The 24,589-nt window shown below is 30.0% G+C and overlaps 1 protein-coding gene across 1 annotated transcript in view; it reads left to right on the top strand.

Annotated features, from left to right (window-relative positions):
* LOC131852055 (cuticlin-1) overlaps positions 1–24,589 on the top strand; it is an 83,397-nt gene that overhangs the window by 32,121 nt on the left and 26,687 nt on the right. The window contains exon 3 of the mRNA XM_059202647.1: positions 1,060–1,135. Within this exon, the coding sequence (XP_059058630.1) occupies positions 1,060–1,135 (76 nt within the window). The remainder of the gene's footprint in view (positions 1–1,059; positions 1,136–24,589) is intronic.

Below are 24,589 nucleotides of genomic sequence, written 5' to 3' on the forward strand. Positions count from 1 at the left end.
ACAAAACATTAATAACAAAAAAAAAAATAAATATAAATCAGACCCACCTAAAAATATAGCTTCAGTTTGAATTGTTTTAAAATACATGTCCTTACTATAACAATTTAAAATATGATCTCCTTTAAATTACCCTCTTCCTAGTCACAATATAAAACCACAATGTCAGTGCCACGTGTCCCACAAACGAGATTAATATAAAAAATACGTCATAACACGAGAATATGGGAAACGATCCGACGGCGACATTGACCGTGATCGTTTTCGCTCGAGAAAGCAAATTGTCGTCCATTCCAATGCCTCTTGACCACTGAAGCGTAGCTTTAGCGATATGCATTATACATTGTCATAAATAATATGCAGAATATACGTACATATATACGGCATGTAGATAACTTGTGACTAAAATTTGTTTCTTTAGTTTACTGCATTAGGGTAATAATTAGCATGACTTTGTTAATGTTATATATACTATTCTTTTTTTTTGCACATTTTAAATTCCATATGGTCTGTATAAGTACGATAAATAGTTATATCAATATTTAGAACATGTTATTTACTAAGATTACTTTAGTACTAGATTAGAATTAAGATGGTGCCTATTCAAGAAATAAAAGTGAGAGATTTGCTGTAAACAATAAATCATATGAATCAATCAATTTTATAATATCAATTCGTTGCGGAATATAAAACTTATAATTTATTTATTTATTTTTCTATTGTTAAGTGATACAATAGTGTTGTAACATTCTACGATATTAATTAATGGACGCTCGGACTAATAAGCCACGCCATCAGAAACTAGTTTACTCCGGTTATTTATTCTGTTATTTTCACTTATGTAAATGTTATAAATTTTCCTGTGAACTATGTGATTCCGGTTAAAAATTGCCTTAAAATATTTTTTTCATTTCATTGTTATTTTCCTGTACGAAAGTAGACGGTCAATTCATTGTGTTTCTTGCTTTTTTTTTCTAAATAAATCTGTATAATTTGTACATTATAACTTTCATTGTTAAATATATATTTTTTAAATTATGTTGTTGTGTTTTTTTGTTACAGGTCAAAAATGGCATCGGATGTCGCCACACATATACCCAGAACGACATTCGTTTGGTTAATCCTCGCTTTAGTTAATGTAAGTAACAGAAGTATTATCAATTATTTTTTTTTTATTATAGAAATGTAAAGTATTTATATAAGTGTATATATTTTCGAACTGGCATGTTAACCCTGTGGTCATTACTTTAAAAAAGATGATTCTGAATTCGAATTTTGAAAAAAATATTTCCATCTAGCTCCGTTTGTGTAACTACAAAAAAACTGCCCTAGAACAGCGTTTAGTAAGCAGAATCGAAACTCCGTCCTTGGTGAGGTCGACATTGCAACCTAGCAAGTTTGAGAAGTCTTTTGATACATGAAGCTGGTTTTAGACTTGAGACCTTCTTGTTTATCCGTGTAACAGCCGGAGTATCCGCTCCATTTGTGCCCGTACTACGTTTGCACGTCCGGTGACATACATAGCGTACATATCGCACGCTGGCAACTGGGCCGCAAAAACAGATGGATAGTCACAGTACAGTCAACGTCAATAGTAAATTGCAAAAATATTATCAACAAAATGTAATATTACTATAAATAGCACATCGGGTAGTCCCTGTACAATCTTTTCTCTGGCATTGTCAGTTGTCAACATTATGGTTACGTAAAATATGATATATATGATATAATATGATATATATATATTTACAGAGAATATTAGAGAATCTGTGGTTGGGATTGGGATGATCCTACTGCCGTGTTATAAATAAATCAAGATCCCTATCACATTTAGCCACAATATAAATTGTAAAAAAAAAATTGTATATACATATACAATTTTCTTTTTTGTATCGACCAAAGTAAAATCTGACCACACGAGTCTGTAAGTAAGTCTCTCGTAATGATAAACCGCTAATTAAACAAAAAAACCGCAATGTTGTTTACTTTGCGGTTATGCCACAAAATATATATTGTCAACTTACGAAAATTGTAATAAACAAGTTTGAACCCATTTCTAAAAGGACGACGTTAACAAATACACTATGTATGACTATTTTACGCGGTATGTCCTCTAAATCCTACAAATATATAAATAAATATTTATCTCCCATAATGACTATAAAAAATCAAGATGTTTACTTCTTTAAAATAGTTTTTATTATAACAACTACAATTTATGAGGAAACTACAAAATAATCATCTCAATTCAATGATAAATCATCTGACAGACATCACTAATAAGTTTGTTAGTAAGACGGATTGCCGGTAAATTTATAACACGTTGAAAAATCATTAATCATTTCATGTGATTTAATTCATAGACAGTCATCAGATGGTGTTATTAGTTAATGGTAGCGACTTTCTATCATCATAAAGAGGTAACCTGACGAGCGAAGTGCCATGATGCGCTGTCATCTTGTAATAACTAGATACATGACATTCACTAGCTATGTCTTGCCGCTTTACTTGCGAACCTAAGGCTCTTATTTTGGAAGGAATCTTAAACGTAGGAAATCCCTACGTTTTAAAGGAAATATCCGTAATCTCAAATAGGAATTTAGATCATGCGTGAATATGACAGTTAGCCAGGATAAGTATTTCTTAAATTAAAATACAGAAAGAATTGATAAATCAAAAACGAGTAATACTTAATACAAATTAAACATTATTTATTTATTTAATTAACACAATATAAACTTACAGCTAATTGCCAACACGTTTATATTTTAAAACTACATATTTATACTACTTAAAATTATACAATGATAAAAATATTCTTATTTTAGTAATTATGGAAGGAAGGCTTCTGCATAAACGTCAGCATCTTGGACCTTACCTAAAAATAAATTTAATAATTGCAATGCTCTCATAGTGGGAGAATTGCTAGCGTGGCTTGTGCGTACCGACGCGGTATTATATATATACGGACCCAGTGCTTCTGGACTGAGAGCATATCTCTATATATTATAATTTACTAGCGTAGGTTATAAGTTGTTTACTAACATAATATGTATGTTATGCAAATTAAATAAATAAATATATATATAAATATATATATTAACTGTAATTGCTAATACAGAAACGTCAACACATGTGACGTTATGAACAAAATCTAACTGAGCGAAATATGGGCATGTTTAGTACGTATTTATGTAAAAACTGGATTAAATTATACAAATAGCAAATCAACGTATTACCTAATGGTGATAGTGAAAGGTTTAAAAATATTTTCGTTTCCGACCTATGTTAATGCGTATACGCACGAAACCATTTAGCACGCGATCGGGCGAGTTGATCTGTCGGATTCTGACAAATTAGCTTATGAGAGGGCCAGTTGGTTTCGTCTTTATGTGTGTTCTGAGGACGGATAATTACAACCTAACACTTTCCCGACATTTTAGCTACTAAATCATAGTCGATTGCATTAAATTTCATAAAACATATTTTACTGTTAATGCAAACCAAACAATTCATTATTATTTCTATAGCTGTCCACAATATTAATTAACTATTAGATAAAATCAAAGAAACTCCATATATAGGTATAAATGGTTAATAGAAGCAAATGATTATAAGGATACAGAGAATTATACGGGAATGTTCCTGAGTCCAAGAATGCTTTTCAATAGCGATTCCCGTCACGGCCACGAATGCATAACGTAGCATAATAGGATTGGCCTATCAGTTGAAACAACCAGAGAATTGCATTCGTAACACGACCTAGATCGTAACCTATTACAGCACCAATTTGTATAGGGCTGATTATTTGAATACCCCTATGTTATTGCAAAAATTATTGGAATAATCTAGCCTTGGGCTGGAACTGTACTATTTGTATGCTGCATGCGCAGGTACGTAATGACAGATGATTAACATTGTTACTGAGTAGACTATAAGTATGCACTTTGGAAATCTTGAGTATTGCATACTTTTGCAGAATAAAGAATTGTTTTGTTTTTTTTTTAATTATATATTAGAAATAAAAACTGAGATCTATGAAAAAAGTTTTAAATGTGTGTTTACTCTTTTTCGGACTCTGTCCTTTGACTTTTAGGTATATCGCTAAGGAATAAACAAATGAAAATTGCGGTTATAAACATAAGAATTAAATGAAGAACATTTTATATCTCAGTCTTATTGCATTGGCAGCTTTCATCGGCAAATTACGATCGATATAACTAATAAAAATTTACATTGTATTTTATGTTCATAGTGATCGGTTTTATTTATTAGTGCAATGTATTTGATACCACTTTTTATTACGACTTTTATATTTTTTCCTACCTTTCTATATATTGTTCTATATCTACAATATAAAGTATTTGAAACTTAATTACATAGTGCTATAGTAGATTTTGTAATACTCATCTTTTAATATGTTGGTAGTAGGTTAGGAAGCCACTTTAAAAAACGTTTACGATTTTAACATAATTTTAAGCAAATTTATTTCATTTGCATGGTAATTTTTATTATTTTATAAAGTATGGAATAATCTTTACGATAATCTTATGATTTATATACAACAATTTATTTTGTTGATAATTTTATCATTACTTCGCTCTACTTCAACAACTTCAGGATACATAGCTTTCCTGTTCAGATAGCCATATTCATTACTTCCTCGATCGAGTAATTATATCAAATCATTAATATCGGCATATAGTTAATTTAATTTATACAGTAGCAACCCTAGATTGTGTCTCGTCAGCCGTCCACTTCACGTACTTACACGTCCTGCTACGAACATGTAATGGTTTGTGAAAGCCGTGTGAAGCCAACACATGAAGTATTGTCTATGTCACGTACCATCGGCTCAATTATCTAAGTCTAATTACCAACCGACCGAGTTCACAATTCCACTGGTTTCCTTCGGTTGATTGTGGCAAATTGACGCCGCTTCCTCAATTCGATCTTTACTTTGTTGTCTGAAATAAGATTTATAGTGATTGTAATTTATTGCTTTTATGGACTGTATAATTTAAATTAATGGGGTATTAACTTCTCGTAATTAGTCTTTATTACATTTTTGTTGTTTATACTTTATTGTTAACGTATGGATAGTTGTAGTGGTAAAATAGTAGCTTTTAAATGGAATAGCGGTAGTAATGTCCCTATACAGTATAATTGTTTATCTGATGTACTGTATAGTAAATATTAGTAGTAGTAAATTTAAGACCATTATAACTTTGTCTTTCTGTTATAATATAGTGTTATTTTACATTGTCGATTTGGAAATTATTGACCATGTTCAATAACTTAACGTAAAGTTTCTCTACAATGCACCTAGAATATCCCTAGTAGATTTACATTTAACATCGCTTCCGGTTTTCTTTACACTTTATACTATTCGACTTCGTTAAGATGTTTTGTCTTGTTAAAGGTCACTAGTTTATAGATTCTGACTGTACCGGCACATGCAATTTGTTGTGCATTCTCTATGAATAATACATCGTACACACTGTATAACAATAAGATACGGGGGGCGTTTGCGTGAGTCGAATCATGGAACAGTAACGGTCTAAAATTTGCCCATCCACGGATTCTGATGAATATGCAGCTTCTGATGACGCCTTGTCTTGGAATGCTAACGGTCGGTACACTTCGCCAATCCTGGCTGTGTTCGGTTCGATTTCATCCATCGAAAGTAATAATGATCCGGTTCAGGAGGGTCTTATTTACATCAGACATCCATAGGCTGGTCTTAATTGCTCGTAAACATTATAAATGCGTGAGTTAGTATGCACAGGTCTGCTTCGAAATTACTTCAGATGCGATCGCAGTGTCACTTGCGATTAAATTGGAATCTGATAATCGGATAACATGTTTGTTTATAATAAATAAATGGAATATTTTAAGAAGTTTGTTTTGCAGGACGGAATTTCTCGCATTCTTTTAATTAAAATAATACTTACAATATTTGACAAAAAATATTGTTTTTAAAATTAAAGATTTTTTTAAAACACCGACAATTCTCGATGCATTTACCATAACGGTGTCCATATATTTCGTTACTAATTAAAATGGAGTGTTTACTAGAATAGAATAGAACTAAGTGCATAATCTGCAAAATTTGTTTAATTTTGAGCTGTAGTTTCTGGATATAATATATGTTTAATATTGCATATGAATACAACTGTCATATTAAATCTTTTGCAAAATATATATATTAACGTATTATTATTTACTGTTTTAAGTTTGACGCGGTCATTACTTATAAATATAATTAGTAAATTATGGGATCTTACCAAGTTTTATTTTTATTGAGTTCCCGATATTTCGGCAGTATTACAACCGCCATTATCATGGGTAAACTGTTTAAAACCCGTGATCATGGCGGTTGAAACACTGGTGCTTAGATCCCATGATTTACTAATTATACGTATTGTTATTTACTGGCTATTCTAGCATTATATATCAGGCCTCTGATTAATTTCTGTTTGAATTGTTTATCTAACTAGTTTACGTTTTCCTTTCAACTGAGATGTTATCTTTACTGTTGCACACCTGTTGTGTTGCGTTGGTTTATATCCCACCTAAAGCTATCTTTTGTAATTTATCTAAACATAAAGTTGTAAATATTAACAACATATAGAAAATATAGTTTTGTGGATAAAACTTTTTCTTAATTAATAAACAATTTATCTATGTCATATCATAACTTACTTATTTCCATCTCCCAAATTGTAATCATTTCAATGATTCCAATTATTGTTTGATAAATATAATTATATCAATATTTATCTACATATATTTGGAACTTAATATACAAATATTAAATACCTACTTACTATACGTATCCTTGCATATTATTTGCAACTTATAAATTAACATGGCAAAGATCGTGTTTATTGATTGTTTTTAGATGATAACTGCTTGTTTTGACTCGTATGATTAGCATGTCCGACTTATCTTAATATCGACACGTTGTAATGATCTGTAACAAGTTCTTTAAGCATATAATCTGAATACTCACTTAAAGGTTCTTGTCCTCTCTAAGTTTATGAGTGTTTATTGAGAATAGAAACTATGAATATTATGAAATATTCAAAATGGTTATTTAAACCTTCAGACATATACCGCGGTCACGAGATCACTTTAGTATGAAAAGTTGAAGTTTAATTTGATATATCCACTTTCTTGATGAAAGTGGCTTAGTTTTATAAGTAATCCAAGTAATATCTGCTTTTGCGTTGATATACCCTTTACGCATATCACTGTATATACATATATAGTATTATAATGCGGAAATATTTTTCCCATTTTTTTTTTAATTAATTCCCTGACAGAACCGCACAAGTGGATCACTATTTAATTTTGTATTCTATTAACGTATGTTCTTTATTATTATAAAGTTTAAATATTATATAATTAAAACTGTAACGTACCTAGTTATTATTTTAATTTGGGCGCATGGGTTATACCACAGATAAAAGAAAACAGTTCTACCACTTAAATACAGATTGTGTGCGATTAGATATTAATCATGACATTTATTATCTTATATAAATAACAATAATAATATATTCTTTGGTTTCTTTATTTCTTCTTATTCTTTATTCTATAGTCTTTTGCTAGATACATATTAATTTATATTATGTATAGTTAACATAAAATTATGATAAATAATAACAATTTATACAGTATATATTTTTTGGAAATTCATGAACAAATATTACAAAAGTAGGAATGGATATGCGGAGCGCCGTGCCTTTAGTTTATTATTAAATATTATGTATTGAACATGTACTTTATTACGTTATTAGTCAAGTAATATATTTTCTACGTTTAGACGTTATAATATAACGTACTTTGTATTTTGTAAATTCATGTGCCTACGAGTATTCTTTATTGTACACACATATAGTAATACAATAAATGAAATCAGTAATACAATAAATGCACAAGGCTCGCCATTATCTCTAGAAAGAGATTTTTTCCAGCTAATCTAGAAAATGTTATAGGACAGTGTATTAACTAGAATAGTCATACATACGTTAATATTACGAAGATATTAAAATATTGTTCTAATAACATTAACTATAAGTATCAATAGATATACTACATAAATGGTATATAAATAAATTATAAGACATAAGTTAAAATGTAATAATAATATAGACATAAATATATAAATATAAATTTACATTAAATTGCAAAATGGACTTAATTATTTTTGTATTATAATTAAATATATTTATTATTCATATATATATATATATATTACAAATTATAAAAAAAAATAAAGACTATGTTTTTGTTCTTATCCGGATCATAATATCTTCACGAACACTTTTATTACTCTCTAATATCTTTCCAGTATGGTTGTTAATAAACAATTTTCACGTAACAAAATGGCTTGCCAACATGATCGCACAGTAAACTCAATAGAGCCTAAAGCATTTTATCGATATACCTGAGCCTCAATTTGTTCGCTATTATGAAACTAATACAATTACACGACAGATGTTCAGAAACACGAACATATAATTCATACTTTATAACACAGTGAGTGCGATTGGCTCGATATAAATAGAAGAAATGTATGTAATCATCAAATTACATGTTCAAAGTATGCGTTTAGGAAAGAAAAAAGCGCGTTTGTCGTCGACATTTTTGTGGGTCAATGTTAGAAAGGTGAATATAATAGTGTAATAAGTTCTTAAATAATTCTGATAGTGTACTAGCTGTTACCCGCGACATCATCTGTATATTTTTTATCGCGCCTTCCAATTTTTTTATCGACACTGTCTGTCTATACTAATATTATAAAGAGGTAAAATTTGCGAGTTTGTATGTTCCGGGTAATCTCCGATACTACCATTTTTATAATTCTTTTAGTGTTGGATAACCCATTTATCGACGAAGGCTATAGGCTATATAACATAGCGCTATAATTAAGAGGAGCGGAGCTGCAAAGAAAAATGTCGCAAAAATATATAAAATCTGACATAGAAATATGACGGTCAGCGAGTTTGAGATACACAGTATATCCCTCGTCTTAATACAGCCTATCTTGATATCAAAATTCCGAATTTTAAGATTCGTTCAGCCATTTACCCGGGAAAAGGTAACACACAGACAAACAGACACACTTTCACATTTATAAAAATCTTTATGGATATATAACTTTCGCTAAATGAACAATTCTGATCGGACAATGACCCAGCGGATTTCCGCTTGCAGCTGTTTCCCTGTTTCGCGTGTTGTGATTTACTGTTTACGATGTGACTTGCGTTTTATTGGCATTAATTTTATCAGATCAACACTCTGTCCGGTTGTTTCAAGCTTTTATATTAATTGATGTAGAAAAATGAAAATGTCATTCTGATATCTCTTTTGATAACGAAATGTTTTGCTCAAAGAATAAAAAGTGTAAGTATTACGATGATAAAATTAATAATATATATATATATATATATATATACTATTGTATGTATATAAAAATTCGCATGAAACTATTATTGAAATTAGACTTAAAGACAACAACAGCAGCTATATATTTCAAAGTTTGCATTAAATATTATTTAAATCTTTATTTTAAGTGAGAGAAATTCATCTAATAAATAAATAAAAATAAAATAAAACTAAGTAATTAATCATGAATAGGTACGAGTAGATATTAAACAACTAATTGTGTGAAGAATATAAATAGGGCACTAAAAGAGTGACTAAAAGTTTTGAAAGGTTGAACAACTTACGTAAAACAACATATTGTATGACACACTATCATATTTCATATACTATTCTATTAGGCTAAGACCTGTAAAAATAAATGTAACTATATGTATATATAATGTAAGAGGAAATAAAATAAATAAATTAATGTTGATGACAGCTGATTCACATGATGGTAAGTCGTAACTGTCATCTATATACATACATGAATAGCTCTACGTTAAGTTAAGTCTTGACGGCCTTGGTGGTCTAGAGGTTAAGTGCATCGCTTCACTTCTGATGACCACGGATTCGATTTCTCGTACGGCACAAACATCTCAACATATTTATGTTTGTTTATAAATATGTTGAGTCTGGGTGTTTTCTATATATATTTTGTATGTATTTATATTAAAAATCGAATTTATATCAGTTGTCTAGTACCCATCCATAACCATCCGAAGTAGGTAGATCAAGGTACCCATCCAGACCATCCATAGATCCAGTCTTTTGATAAAGCCTACCTCATTAAAATATGTATTTATAAAATATGTATAGGGTTACTCGTAACATATCAAAATTTCATAGTCGCAATTAACTTTGTTTTAAACGCATTTGTTCAAGTATTGCTTCCATTTTATAAGCATAAAAAGAATAACCTTCTTATACTTTATTGAGGTCTCGACCGTGATACAAATTCTTGATATTTATAAAATAATTATAACAATCATAATGTATTTCACATTTCCTTACGATAGTGCGTGAGAGCATGACAATATAACAGTTTCCGATACTTAATAACACAGTTGCTGTATGTTAATTTTTTTTGCAAAGATAAACAATATTTTGGAGAACCACTCGAGGCGATTTTCAGTGAATAAATATAGCGGATCGCATCAAAGCTATCTGTTTAATTGAACTCAAATTATACTCCCACGAGCATTTTGATTTTTGCATGTAGCTACGTGATGTTAAATTAACCGGGTGTTGAACTCAACAGTTCTATAGGAATTTAAAGATTAATAAAAACTATTTTCTAAAAACTAGGTCGTCTTTAAATGTTTATAGTTTTCTTTTTTATTGTTTATAATAAATTCTCACTAGCTTTAAGTTTCATAAAAGCAAAAGTGGGTTTGTGTATATGCTTGTTATCTTTTCACGAATATGGCTTAAAGAATAGTAATAAAAGTTGAGGCCAAGATAAATGATATCATTAAGACGAATATAGGACATCTTCACTTCCAAAAATAATCTAGAAGAGGGTAAAATAGGGATGGATATTTGTGAAAAAGCCGTGGGTAACTACTAGTTTCTTACGTAATTTCAGATGTTATTCTACAAAAAAAAAACCTTCAAACAGACAAACTTCGCTTACATAAAAAATAGGGAATCAATATGACAGCAGATAATTCTCAAGTTGTTTTAAAAAAAAATCAAAATAGATGAAGAAGACAAATGAAAGATTAGCTTGTTTCAAATTTAAAACTAATAAACTTTTGTATTCATTCAAAGGTTTTACAGCTGATTTCTCGTTTGAGTTGTATGCTAATTTTATGATAATAAAACCCGCCCAAATAATTTAAACCAGTATTCGTCTGATTTAATGATATTCAGAGAAGGTTTCTCTATTAACATGAATTGTATAACTTCAGTTACTAATATTTAAGGAGATATTACGAATTTTAAAATGGAAAAAAAATCAGTAATAAATTGACAGGAAGGACAAAGTAACAATTGAGCTACTAATAATGTCAGTTTGGACATTTGATTTTTTATCGTCTAACAGTAAAATAATTATCCGTCTTGTATTCAATTAACACGCTGAGAAAATGACATGTCTATCGTTGGGGGCCGTCGGCGATAGTAAGCTGTAATCATCATTATCAACCACAAAGAACTAGAGTATAACTAGATAGGACAGTGCCTTCGAAGCGTACGCGAAAAGTGTAAGCCTCTAATTACTTATTTATACAATGTTGAGATCATATTAACTTTCTATTTCAGTTATAACGTACATTTTTAATGTAAATAGAAACTTAGATAATGAAATCATACACACTTGTGATTATTTTAATTTGACGCAGTACATAGACTAGGAAAGCGTCTAACGAAACCTAAAATTATGCGATATCATGGCAGTATAATAGGATGACTGCGTTTTATTTGTTTATCGTATTGTATATCTATTACAGTTAGCACAGAGTATAAGAAAAAACAATTTGTAGTCAAAAGATTGCACTATTACTATTATATTAAGTCTGAATTTATACATAACTTTCTACATGACTTCGAAATATTTCAGTATTTATGTGAATATAGGGTGATATAGGTGAATCCATTATATATATGTATATACAAATAACAGCTTTTCATGGTAAACGGTAGCTCTATAAGACAAATCTTAAAAAGTATATGTCATAGTTTATTATTGGACTATGAAAATAAATTCACAGGGAATATTGAGAAGCATCATTATTATGCGACATCTAGTGGTTCTAAATCCACGATACTATACCACCTGGCAGTGCCATTGAACTTAAACAAGTCGGTTAGTGTAGTTACAGACGACACAGTGCCAAAAAACCTCAAGTACACATGTAAGGCGGAACGGGCGTGGTCACGTGTGGTGAGGGATGGGTAGATTTAGCAAAGGTAATTAACATACAATTATAACAAGACCAGAAAGAGATAGCTGTAAAAATATTCGACTGTCATGATTTGTTTTCCCTACTTACATGTTTGATAAAATCTGTTAGATATTATCTAACGTTTATATAGGCACTTGTCTATGTATATTAACATAAACATGATTTTTATTAACGTTATTTATTTTTTTAATTACAGTTTTAATTTTTACAGTTAGAACTCATTCATGTTATAGTACGTGAATAAATTATAAAGGTATTGCACTGTCCTTTATTCTCTTCAACGTCTAGTTAATAATTAATTAGTGAATATGTACCATGAAAAATGTAGTATACAATTTGTAATTAATTTAATTTCTACCGTAAACTCAATAATATTATGCTTTGATATATATCATTGGATTTAAAACAAGTTTATTCAAGTTTTTATTAATATAAAAATATGAAAAAAAACTGTTGCAGAAAACTGTCTAAGTTTTAATGTCTATTTTCGTGTATTTTTAATTATAGTTCCCGCATAAATATTGGCTACGTATTTTATGCTTATATATTTATTATATTTCTCAAATAAAACAAAATTCAACGATCGTACGTAATAGATAAATAAGCAAATAGGGAAACGATTAATATTTTCACATAGCTTATCGCCGATCGCGCTCGCATAAAATCTAAGGTCAAATAGAAAAGTGGTCATACATGAGCAGCACACGACAACGGTCACAGGTGGTCAAACCGGCGTTCAACCATGTACTCCACTAGTGATGTGCTGTTACACAATAGTGGATATCCGGGAAATGTGATCCAAATTTAATATTATTTAAATTAATGTATTGATCCGGCAATTTAACGAATAATTTATTTTTGTTAACCTGAACAAGTTTAAGTAATTTATATATTGTTAGGAAAATCCCTTGCGAGCAGTAGATATCGTAATAGCAGAAATTCCTAAGAGAACAATAAATACTTTTATATATACTAAAAAAATAAAAGTATTTATTGTTCCCTAGTGATTTTTTGAGCGTGCGCTTGTGGAGTGCAAGATCGTCGTTTAACATTACGTGTTACACCAAAGATTATTTTATTACATTTTGATCGTAATATTTTTATTAAGCTGATATTAGTTGATATAAATAAATACTTTACTATTTGCAACAGATAATTGAATATAATTTCATGCGTTGTATTTTAGTAAACAGTACATAGTTTCAATAACTTATCGAATATGTGTATCCATACTTTGGACTTATAAGTAGCTAAATTTTACAAATTTTATTTCCAGCCTCATCAATTTCATCTAACTATCTCTAATGTTTAATTACATTTTCCAATATTTAATTACAATTAATTCTGATTAACGCATAAAAAAAGTATTGTGTTGACGCAAAAACGGATTAACATCCATCGTGTTTTTGTAAATCACTAGGCAACGACGAAAGTTTTCGGATGACATTGAATGGCTCAAGCCGCGGAGTGGTGTGTTGCCACGCGAATTTATAGGTAGCTAATAGTCGTCAGATCGGTGGCCGATAATTTTTTTTTGATCTGATACTCTGACAAGTCTGACATCATTTGGACATTTTGACGATAGGTAGAAATAAAGTTTGAAATGACGATATTGAGTTGATACGTACCTACACGTAGCTTTTTTGCTGATTAGAACTAGTAGAATATTAGTATTTTGTTTCTCTTTGAAATAATCTTTATTCAAATAAACTTAATGTAACTTTTCAATAGTCATATAATATGTTTGTTTATCCTACCGCTCATATGTTAGTGATAATTTATGTTATCTTTAGTTATGCTGAAGACATACATGGTTAATGGCATAAATCATGTATGTAGTATCTACCTATCTAGATGTATTTACTCTTTGGTTGAAATATTGATTAAGCTAAGTAGCATTGTAGGATTTTTATATTTGTTATAAAAATAGTAAAGTCTACACTCGAAAATGTCCAATAGGTACTTCATATGATAAACTACCTACCTACAATGGAAAAACCAACAGGTTTATTAAATATTTGATATTTTAGTAGTATTAAAATACTATAATGTCGACAATGTTCAAGTACTAAAACTATATTTGTATTAACAATAAAGTATAGAGAGATGTTCTTCATTCTTTAACAAATAAATGGATAATATTTCTATTCGTACATGGTATACGTTAGTTAATTAAATGTTTATTATCAAGATACAAATTAATTTAGATTTATATAAACAAGAGGCTTCCGGATGAAACTCGCATTCCACACATGCCGACGTGTGAGTTTAAAGCCATATAAATCATGAGTCATACACTTTCTTTTAACATGTCCTCAGAATTGCCTACTTTTTCCTTATCTTCTAACGTATAATAGTACAATATTTGAGATGATATTCACAATGACTAACCGTTAGGTTATGGTAATTTGTTTTCTACTAATGTTTAATGTTATATGTTTTACCAATATATTATTAGTTTATTGAAGAATAATTGGGTCGTATCTCTTTGATTATGAAATCAATAGATTATATAATTTATGACAATTAAATGTTAATCCTATCACCTTATTTAAAATGTACCTATTGATTTTCTTTTTTTCTTCACTTCTTTTTAACTGTAGTAGATAGACCGAAAGCAATGGTAGAGTAACGGTAGTAAATAATGACATACGTGACTGAAAATTTTGTATGTGATGATTAAATTAATTTTCTTTGACTTTGACTTTAAACACTAAAACTAACCAAAATAGGAAACATATAATAGTACCACAGTAATCATGTATTATGATTTTTTTATATTGCCCTTTCATTTAAATAAATGTCACATTTTATATAACAATGTTATATGTTACTATATATTACAAAAGTAATAAAGAGTATATAAATGATGTTGACTACATTTTATCAGGTGGGCTAAAAGCTTGTTTTCCATTTGAAGAACCATTGACAATAAAACTGTCCGAGCCTACTCTAATGAAGTAAATATGACTAAGGTTAATAATATGAATGGAGTGGTGAAAGCAACTATACTTGGTTAACATGTTCTGTTCTAAACCATTTACATTGATAGTGTCCACATATAGTTTAGCATATGTAATGTCGTTACACTTGATTTCTAAACTGGGTGTTAATTTTAAAGAGTCCAAATGCTTTCAATATTTGCTTTTACTATTGTAAAACATTTACCATTGAGCGTTTGTGATTGAATTCTGTGTCTACAATAGGCGTTGTCTGCATTCCTAACTCTGTTTGTTGAATTTTTAGTATTGAAAAATAATGGCGTCAACTATCTAACTCGTGGTAAATTAGGGACGGTAGAGTCAGATCAGTTCTAACCTAACTTTATTCTCATTCTACTATCTTCCACTGAATTAACGCCGACGGGTGATGACTATAACATATAAACTAATATTATAAATAGAAATTATGTCTGTCGTAAATTACCTTTTCACGACTAAACAGCTGAACGAATCTTAATGAAATTTGACAGATTGTATCACAACGGACAACGGCAAGTCCAAGTCGCAGGTGACAGCTCGACATCTAAAAAAACTGTATGTGACCCACAAATAGAAACGACGGAAGGTTTATGTGTGTATGTGATGGGGATATTCAGTAGATATAGTAGAAGCAAATATAATTGATTGTAATGGTTTCAATATACAAACACATAAATGGTGTAAAAATTAAACATGCCATAACTAAGTACATGTTTAGCTTGTTGAGTTTAGATTAGAGTAATAGCAGATATAAAACATAATAAGTACAACATTAATCTTGAACATGCTAATAAAGTTTGTCATTTCTAAGTTTAACAGCGTTTCTTCTTTAGAGATAATGGAAGAAGGATTATAAAATTGAAATTCTCCATGAACATTATTAATCACACAATAACCTTTTGAACCCAACATCTAATGACGTACGTGGAAGGTCCAGGTACATTTGCATAAATTATGTACTACCAGTAAATCTTTCAAATATCGCCAATATCTATTAATGTACATAATAAAATGAGCTGTAAAATTAAGATCATAAAATCGGTATTCCAATGACACTAGCTTGATATTCTACCTATAAGTAAAATAGGAGAATAATGCTGCTTAACCATTGACTAATAATAGCAGATTTTGTACTTAACTTTAGTCAAAAAGAAGTGCTTTATGTGTATGAGTTGTAACATTCCTTTTAAGTACTTTTTAAATGCATTTTTGTACTAATTGGAAAAGTGACGTAGCACAAAAAAATTAACAAAAATATCTACTGTTGTATTTTTAAACAAAACGTTTAAATATAAAGTTTAAACGATTGTCATTTAAACTTTTTTTTATTAAAGTAAAAATTATTTGGAGTCAAAAAATTTTTTCAGCGAATTTTATTTACGAGTTCATAGTAAAACTCCTAGTAATATAATGTCTTATCAATTTAAATGTTTTATAATTTGAAATCTCAGGAAGTTGCTAATTAGTAAAGTTTGAAGTGTAATTAAATTAGGCTTTATCTGCCAGTAATTAAGATTAGATATATCTAAATTGCATGATACTATTTAATTTAGTATCTCAATATTGCTGCTATATATTTTTTAACAGTATCAGAAGGTAGGTAGTAACTCAAGTATATACATACTTGAGCTACTGAATGTGAAATATTAATTTAATTATCTATTTATCTTCACACCAGATATTCTTAAGGGGGATACTATTAATCTTACTATATATTAATAATAATAATAACCCAGTACAATTAACATAGTGCCATCTAGCCCGAAACTAAGCATAGTATGTTACTGTTGGACTATACAGATTAAATAAATTTTGTGTGACACACACACACAGACACAACAGAGAAGTGCTTCTTGTAATGAGAAGAGACGGCGAGATGTATTTATATTACATCGAAATCTATTTACTATTATTACAATAAACCACTGTTGAATGGTGTACTATAAAATTTATTGTCGTGTATTCATTGTTGTCAATTTTACGACTTTGCCCGTTTGCTGAAATTTATTCTCGCTTATATTAACATGAGAGCTTTTATTTTAATTTAACAGTGGCATCGCAATGTAATGTACACTTCTACTAAACAAGGCAAAACTATTTTAGCTATAGGAGCTTAACTTTATTATTTTCAGTAAAATTTCTAATTCTGAAGAAGGATACGTTTATTTAAAGACAACGGTGGTCTGGCGATTTAGCATTCATAGTTTCGAAATCCGCATAATACAAACATTTTATATACGATAATGTGTTATTTATACATATATGTGCATTTAGAAATGTATTTTACTTGTTTAGTACACATATTAGAATCTAATCAAACAAAATACAAACTAAGCAATAGCTTGAGATTAGATGGCGTTGCGTAAGTTACCCAGTTAAATTAGTTTATTTATTTTAAGAAATTAATATTTATATTAATAAAGATTAAGTAAAAGAACTCAACAAAACTTACATTGATCATTTACTTTTATTATTCTGTTCCTTAATGATACCACTTGTTACAAATGATTCGAGAAACTCGAAAATCTAATTTAATGATAATCTCGTTGCTTCAATAATAACTGATGATATAGGAACAGAGTGGTGCGATGTATTATTTTCTTTACAAGTACGCCATTATAGTAATGGTAGCGGACACGCGCCGCACACGCACCAATGCAATGAGTCGTTACTGCTTCTGCCTCTAGTGATGGGAATTCTGACTCGATACTATTTCTTTTATTGTCATGTACAACCATATTTGAAGAGAATACGAGCTATGTTTCTTGTCAGTTCTTCTCATCTCTAAATCATTCCAAAATGACAGTAGATTTGACATATCATAAGAGTCTGTAATAGACCTACATGAATAAAGATATATTGATTGTAATTGTAATGGTAAACTATTTAACTGGCCAACTGACGAGTGGTAATAGTAACATATATATATATATATATATAATGTTCCTTTTTTTAGGTAATCACATCACTATTCCACGTGGAGAACACAATCGCGTGCGCAATAAGTGTATCTTACTAACGAGTGCCGCCGCTAGTGATCACCGATAGAAAATATAATAACAACATAAAAACACATATCAATAATTTACTAGTTGGATATATCCTTAAGATCGCGGGTAATGTTACATTAAAATGGAATTTTAGAAAGATATAAACTAGGTTGTTTATATCTTTCTAAAATTCCATTTTAATGTGCAATACTAAATGTGGCAAACGAAACACTTATGGAATTGTCTCATATATTTTCTATGTAACAGACAGTCTGACACTCGGTCGTATTCAATACCATGTTTATGAATGTCAGCAAACAGTGGCAACTGTTGACGGTATGACATCTTTTATAAACTGCCGCCGATTGAAATGCGTCACAGCTCTACCATCTGACCATTAAAGGAATGACGTAGTTAGTTTTGTGTAACTATATAGTATTAGAACAGTATACAGAATCACATAGATTAACCTATGCTCTTAGCGTTATGTTGTCTTGTAAGAGACATTTATTAGGGTTGATAACAAATTATTTTATTCTATAGTTATTTTCCTCTATTAAAATATTACGTTTATATACATATATATAAAGATTATAATAATAAATAACATATTTATTACTCTTTTATGGGGATTAGGAAGGCCGCCCTCATAAAAATATATAAAAGAATTAGTTGAACCTTTTAATACTTCAAGTTCTAAGCCCATGCGTGAAACGATTTTTTGTAACATTTATTACACTGGTGTTACATTGAATTATGAATCTTTAAAATTATCCGTAATATTACGACGGAACAAAAGGAGAATTTTAATAATTTAGAAACATATTTCAAATAAAATAAGAATAATCAAAATCGGTTTACCTAAAAAAAAAGGTTTGACGTAACACACATAAATATAATAGAATTGAGAACCTGATCTTTCTTTTGAAATTAGTTAAAAATATATAATTTTAGTCAGAACAAATACAAGACCTGCCAAATAAAGTCTGATGTTTGGAACGTTACGTTATTACTATTCGTAGATCGGTCGGTATGTAATAGCCGATTAGAGACGGCCAGATTCGTTCCACTTTCTCACATCGATATGAGATACGAACGCAATTAAAGTCGGTAATTTCATTATTATCTTATAGTGTAGTATTATCGACTCCTTCTCGTATATTTGTCGGGTCGTGGTATGTAATTAGCACTTTAATCGGATACCGATAGTTTCTACATGTAGTATTAAATGTAGAAATGTGAGATGAAATCACATTTCATATGTACTCGTAAACAGTGAAAAGTAACGATATATCAATACAATCTTTTGGTCAAAACTGGTATTATAAACATCTATATCACGATGCTCTGAAACATTTATAAAGCAACCTTTATAAAATATAATTTATGTATAAACGTAAATGATTGTAAATATATAACTATTGAGACTAATACCTATAATAATTGTTTTAACTTATGACTTATGCCTACTGCCTTATTAAATGTTAGTTCTATCACACCTTAATTCTATTATATGTAGCGACAAAAACAACATTCAGTATCATTTAACCATTGTTTTAATATAACAAAATGATACTGAAAATAAAACATCTACATACAAACCTTACTTCCAAACATAATAATAATATTTAAGATTTCCTAATGCAGAAACAAGTTGTTTCTGCATTAGGAATAGAAATTCTGTTGTTAGGCTTCTGTTAATTCAATACAATAAAAGTAATTGAGAAATTTAGCATTTTAATTTGCTGATCGTTGTTTTTGTAAAGATACAAAATCCGTAACATAAAAGCACTACTCTTTTTTTTATTATTTATATATGTAATAATGTTTACAATACAGAAGTATTTTAGTAATAAACAAAATATATTTCAAGACATTTAATTTTCGCAAATTTGACGAGCTCCATCAAATATAATGATGTCCATTTAAAATTTAATTAAACAATCAACGAATATGGATAGCCTTTCAAATAAACAACACCTACAAATGGGCGGCATAATCCATTTAATAATTACTTTTTGCATGATTCATTGGTACAGCATGTATTAGACACAGTTAACAGCCGAGTTCTCACAGCAACTTAACCTGATGCCTTCCCGCAAATGAAGATTTATGCTGAGCCATTAAACATGCGGTTGTTATTGTTGTAATTTTCTCATATACCTTGCGGTGAAAATACGATATCGACACTTTCGCTACTATCGTTACGGTGGGTCAATTCTTCACGCCAGATACGTTCCGAGATATATACAGTTAATGATAACCTGCTGTATTAATAAAGCTATTTTGTTTTATTAGAAGATAGATTTATTAACTCTTTAAAAAGTAAAGATATATATATGAATAATAATATAAATATGCATAGATAAAATGGAAAAAAGCTAACGACAACCCACAACCAACAACCAACAAAAACAACCCACAGGATGGTGTGGAGGATGGTAATCATGCCATCATATGCTATCGACTATGTAAACGTTGTCATTCCGGAGAACTAAGGTGCCACGCCTTTGTGCCCTGTAATTTTACTGCCTTATCTCACCTCTTAACCAATTACAAAGTGAGCTGCTAGACCCCTGAAATAGGTGAGACAAATATACCCAATTAATAAGAATATAAATCTGAAAATAGTGCTGTACTATTTTCAGATTTATTTTTTATTTATAGATTCTATTCTTCCTGTGGGTGTGTTTATCTTTCAGAGGATACGGGTATGTCCTCCGAAAACCACAGCAGTTACTATTATATACCAGAACCATTTAAATACATCCCTTTTAAAATTCTTATATTCCTTCTCCAAAATTCCACTCTCCAACCCATCTACCCAGCGTGGTGATTTACTATATAGGCCTTCCTAATAAAAAGGATATTAAATGTGTGGCCTCCAATACCAGGCAACCTAGATTCCTGGCCAAGGTGTCGGTGTGACATCAAGAAGGTGGCCAAGCGTGGATGGATGCGGAAGGCGGAAGATCTCACAGGATGAAAGGCATTAGATAACGCCTGTATCCAACAGTAGTTGGATACAGACTAAAATGATGATGATGCTGTTGATTCCACCTGATCGAAACTCTATTAGACATCTTATTAATGTTTAAAATTAACCAAAAAAGAAGAGCTATATTTTCTTTAAAAAACCGATGAAGTGTTCAAGTTTTTCGCTGTTTTCGTACACAGGAATGATAATTGCTCTTGAAACTTGGTATCTTTGTCTTGCTTGTACGCGTAGCACTATGCATAAGTGCATCCCGTTTTGCAAATTCCTTGTTTGCTCGTGGGAACGAAATGTACCCGCGCTGTTCCTGGAACGTGCGCTTGCGATGCATCAAATCGCCCTCTTAACAAAGATCGCCTAATTATGGACACGGCATGTGAAATTATAGTGGATTACATGTAATATTACATGTGATTGTAAAATTAGTAGATATGACATGTATTTATTGAAACGTGTACCTATTTTACCTCTCCAATGTATAATAACATATAGATAGTATAAATAACTAGAGGTTTGCTGTGACTTTAGGGAATTATAGTAATTGATATATTGGTAATTAATAATTATGAAATAGAAAAAAAAATATCTATCCTTATGTTTTAAGTATATGTAATAAAATAAAGAGTATAGAATTTCTCTGAGTTAAGTTTACACACTTAATACAGCCGGTGCCCTACCGGCTGTATTAAGTGTGTAACTTGAAATAGAGTGACGAGAAACTAATAAATATATTGGGAGTACATAATTATTCCAACCATTACGAAACTTAACTTTGTATCATGAATATCAATAAATAAATCAAAATCGATTGATAAAATCACTACAAACTGTTTTACATAAATTTAACAAATTTTACAAACGTGGATTACATTTTTATATTAAATAGATAAATGTGCATGAGAAAGTTATATGTAATTTATAAATAATTATTATAATAATAAAGAATATTTCAAACCTAATTCAAATGCTAAAAATGTATTGTCAGTTCTGTTTTATATTATACTATGGTCACTCTACACCTTTCACGATAATCATCCAATTACGAAGTAAACGTTTCTTTCAAAATTATCCTTTGCATGTTTATTATGTTTACATTACAGGCTTTCGGGAGATATTTGTCATTATACATTCCACGGTTATTTTTTGAGTATATTGCGCGATATCTTCACCAATTTATTTATATCTTACCACAAACAGCGTTGCGTCTGTGGTAATTGTCAATCGATAGGCTTTACATTTGAATTATTCCTGATGGAGACCGTTGTTTTTGTGCAATAAGACATGTTATTTAGTAGTAATACTGTACCGAGAACAGAATAGAATAGAAAATCATTTATTCAAATAAACTAATATTGAAGCACTTTTGAATAGTCGTCACATTTTTTTTCAATTTACCGCTAATCCGGAAAGCTGTTCATCACAAGAAGAATGAGCAAGAAACATGCGTGTTGCTCTTTATTATCGTTCCGAGATAGTAATAAAGTATAATAGAAACATATCATAAGATAATTAAATTAATTAAATAAATACAAATTTCTGTTTAATACACGTTGTATTTATTGTACCCAAAAATGTGTGTATTGTAATGATCGATTTTTTTTATTACTTTTATATTCCTTGTGTACCTAGCGGCTAATTGATATGATTGAAGTTATTCTGTGAAACAAAATATTGAATCAGATAATAGAAAAAATGATATCCGTTCTTAATGAAATACAGTTTTCCGAAACACAAAAAATTTACAAGTGTATACAATTTTATGAAAACTCTGCAGTGAGTTTTTTTATCTAAATGCTCCATAGCTCCTTAGAAGGTACCATAGATATTTTTTACTAAAAGGCTTAACACAAATGAATTAATAACTTTTATCAGTCTAATCATAATTTAATTAAGATCTTCCTCACACATTCCACGAACGGATATGGCACTCGTCGTTCCTCGTCCCGCTTATTCAGACTTTGCGTGATGGGAGGCGACCTCCATAGTCGCATCCGTCATTTTCTAATAGGCATGTTCATCGTGACTAATAAAGTCAACCTACAAACAAATAAACGAATCAGAATATAGAGAACACAAATTTTAAATACCTAATTCTCAAATGCATTATGATACTTTTCTGACACAAGATTGAGTGCAAAACTGAGTGCAAAAATTATGTACATTTATCGGTAATAATTTGTTTTATATACGGATTTTTTTTTATATAATTTTTATAATAATATAAATTTGGATTTAATACATTACAAAAATAAGGGTAAGCTGTAAACTGGGATAAAAGACCTCATGTCACCCTTATCTATTTATCTTTAAACCTTCACTTATGTCCCGCCAGAGTGCACTCTGAAATATTATCAACTAATGCATACACCATTAGCGCAATCAGGTTAACCATTTTGCCATTACCTACAAAAAAAAACCAACGACGAAAATCGGGGTACACATATGTTTGTCGCAAAACTCACCCGTGTCTACAACTTGTATATTTATACTAATATTAAAACGCTTATTAATTTAAAAAAGATTAATGTTAACCATTAAAGTATAACATCCAACAAAACAAGATAAAATCTGACAGTAACATTGTTACTTCGAAAACGAAATGCAATTGTTATGTTATGGTATAATAAATTAATTTGTTAATTAATAGATTGTAAATGGTTTTAAAGAATAACAGTGAGAACAGCAAGCGTCGTAAAATGGTAACTGGCCAGCTTTACGATGGAGATGGTATATGTTATTTCAATTTGAGCACAGAGTAGGATTATTATATTCTCTTCTTATGCCGCTAAATGGGCTATAAAAAAATGTTTATTATTTTTTAAACTTATATTAATTGTGCTAACACTTTGTAACTACATATGTACGGGAATCTAATAAACTTACTATGTTTTTCAATTGTATCGACTTCATCCGGAAGCTTTTTCAGGGTGAGTACAGCTAGTCTACTACAGCGTAAAATCTTATTGAATATCGACCTGTTTTAAGTAATTACAAGTGCATTATGTAGAACTATATTATCAGACTAGCTGAGAAATCTCCTTTGAACCCGTGCGTCGTGGTATTTGTTTAATTTGGTGTTCATAAACGGATTGGAATACAACAAATACTTAATTTTAAGTCAGGCTTCCCATAATATTTGAATGAAAACTGCACCCAAATCGTTTGCGGACTCGTACGGACCAGCAGATGCTTGTAATCTTGTTATCGTAGTTGTTGTTATATTCGTAAATTATCTATCTTTCATTTATATCAACCAGTATATATAGTTCCGCATTTTGCCTT

Source organism: Achroia grisella, unplaced genomic scaffold (assembly GCF_030625045.1).
Source record: "Achroia grisella isolate CSIRO2021 unplaced genomic scaffold, CSIRO_AGI_Agris_v1 utg821, whole genome shotgun sequence".
NCBI lineage: Eukaryota > Metazoa > Arthropoda > Insecta > Lepidoptera > Pyralidae > Achroia > Achroia grisella.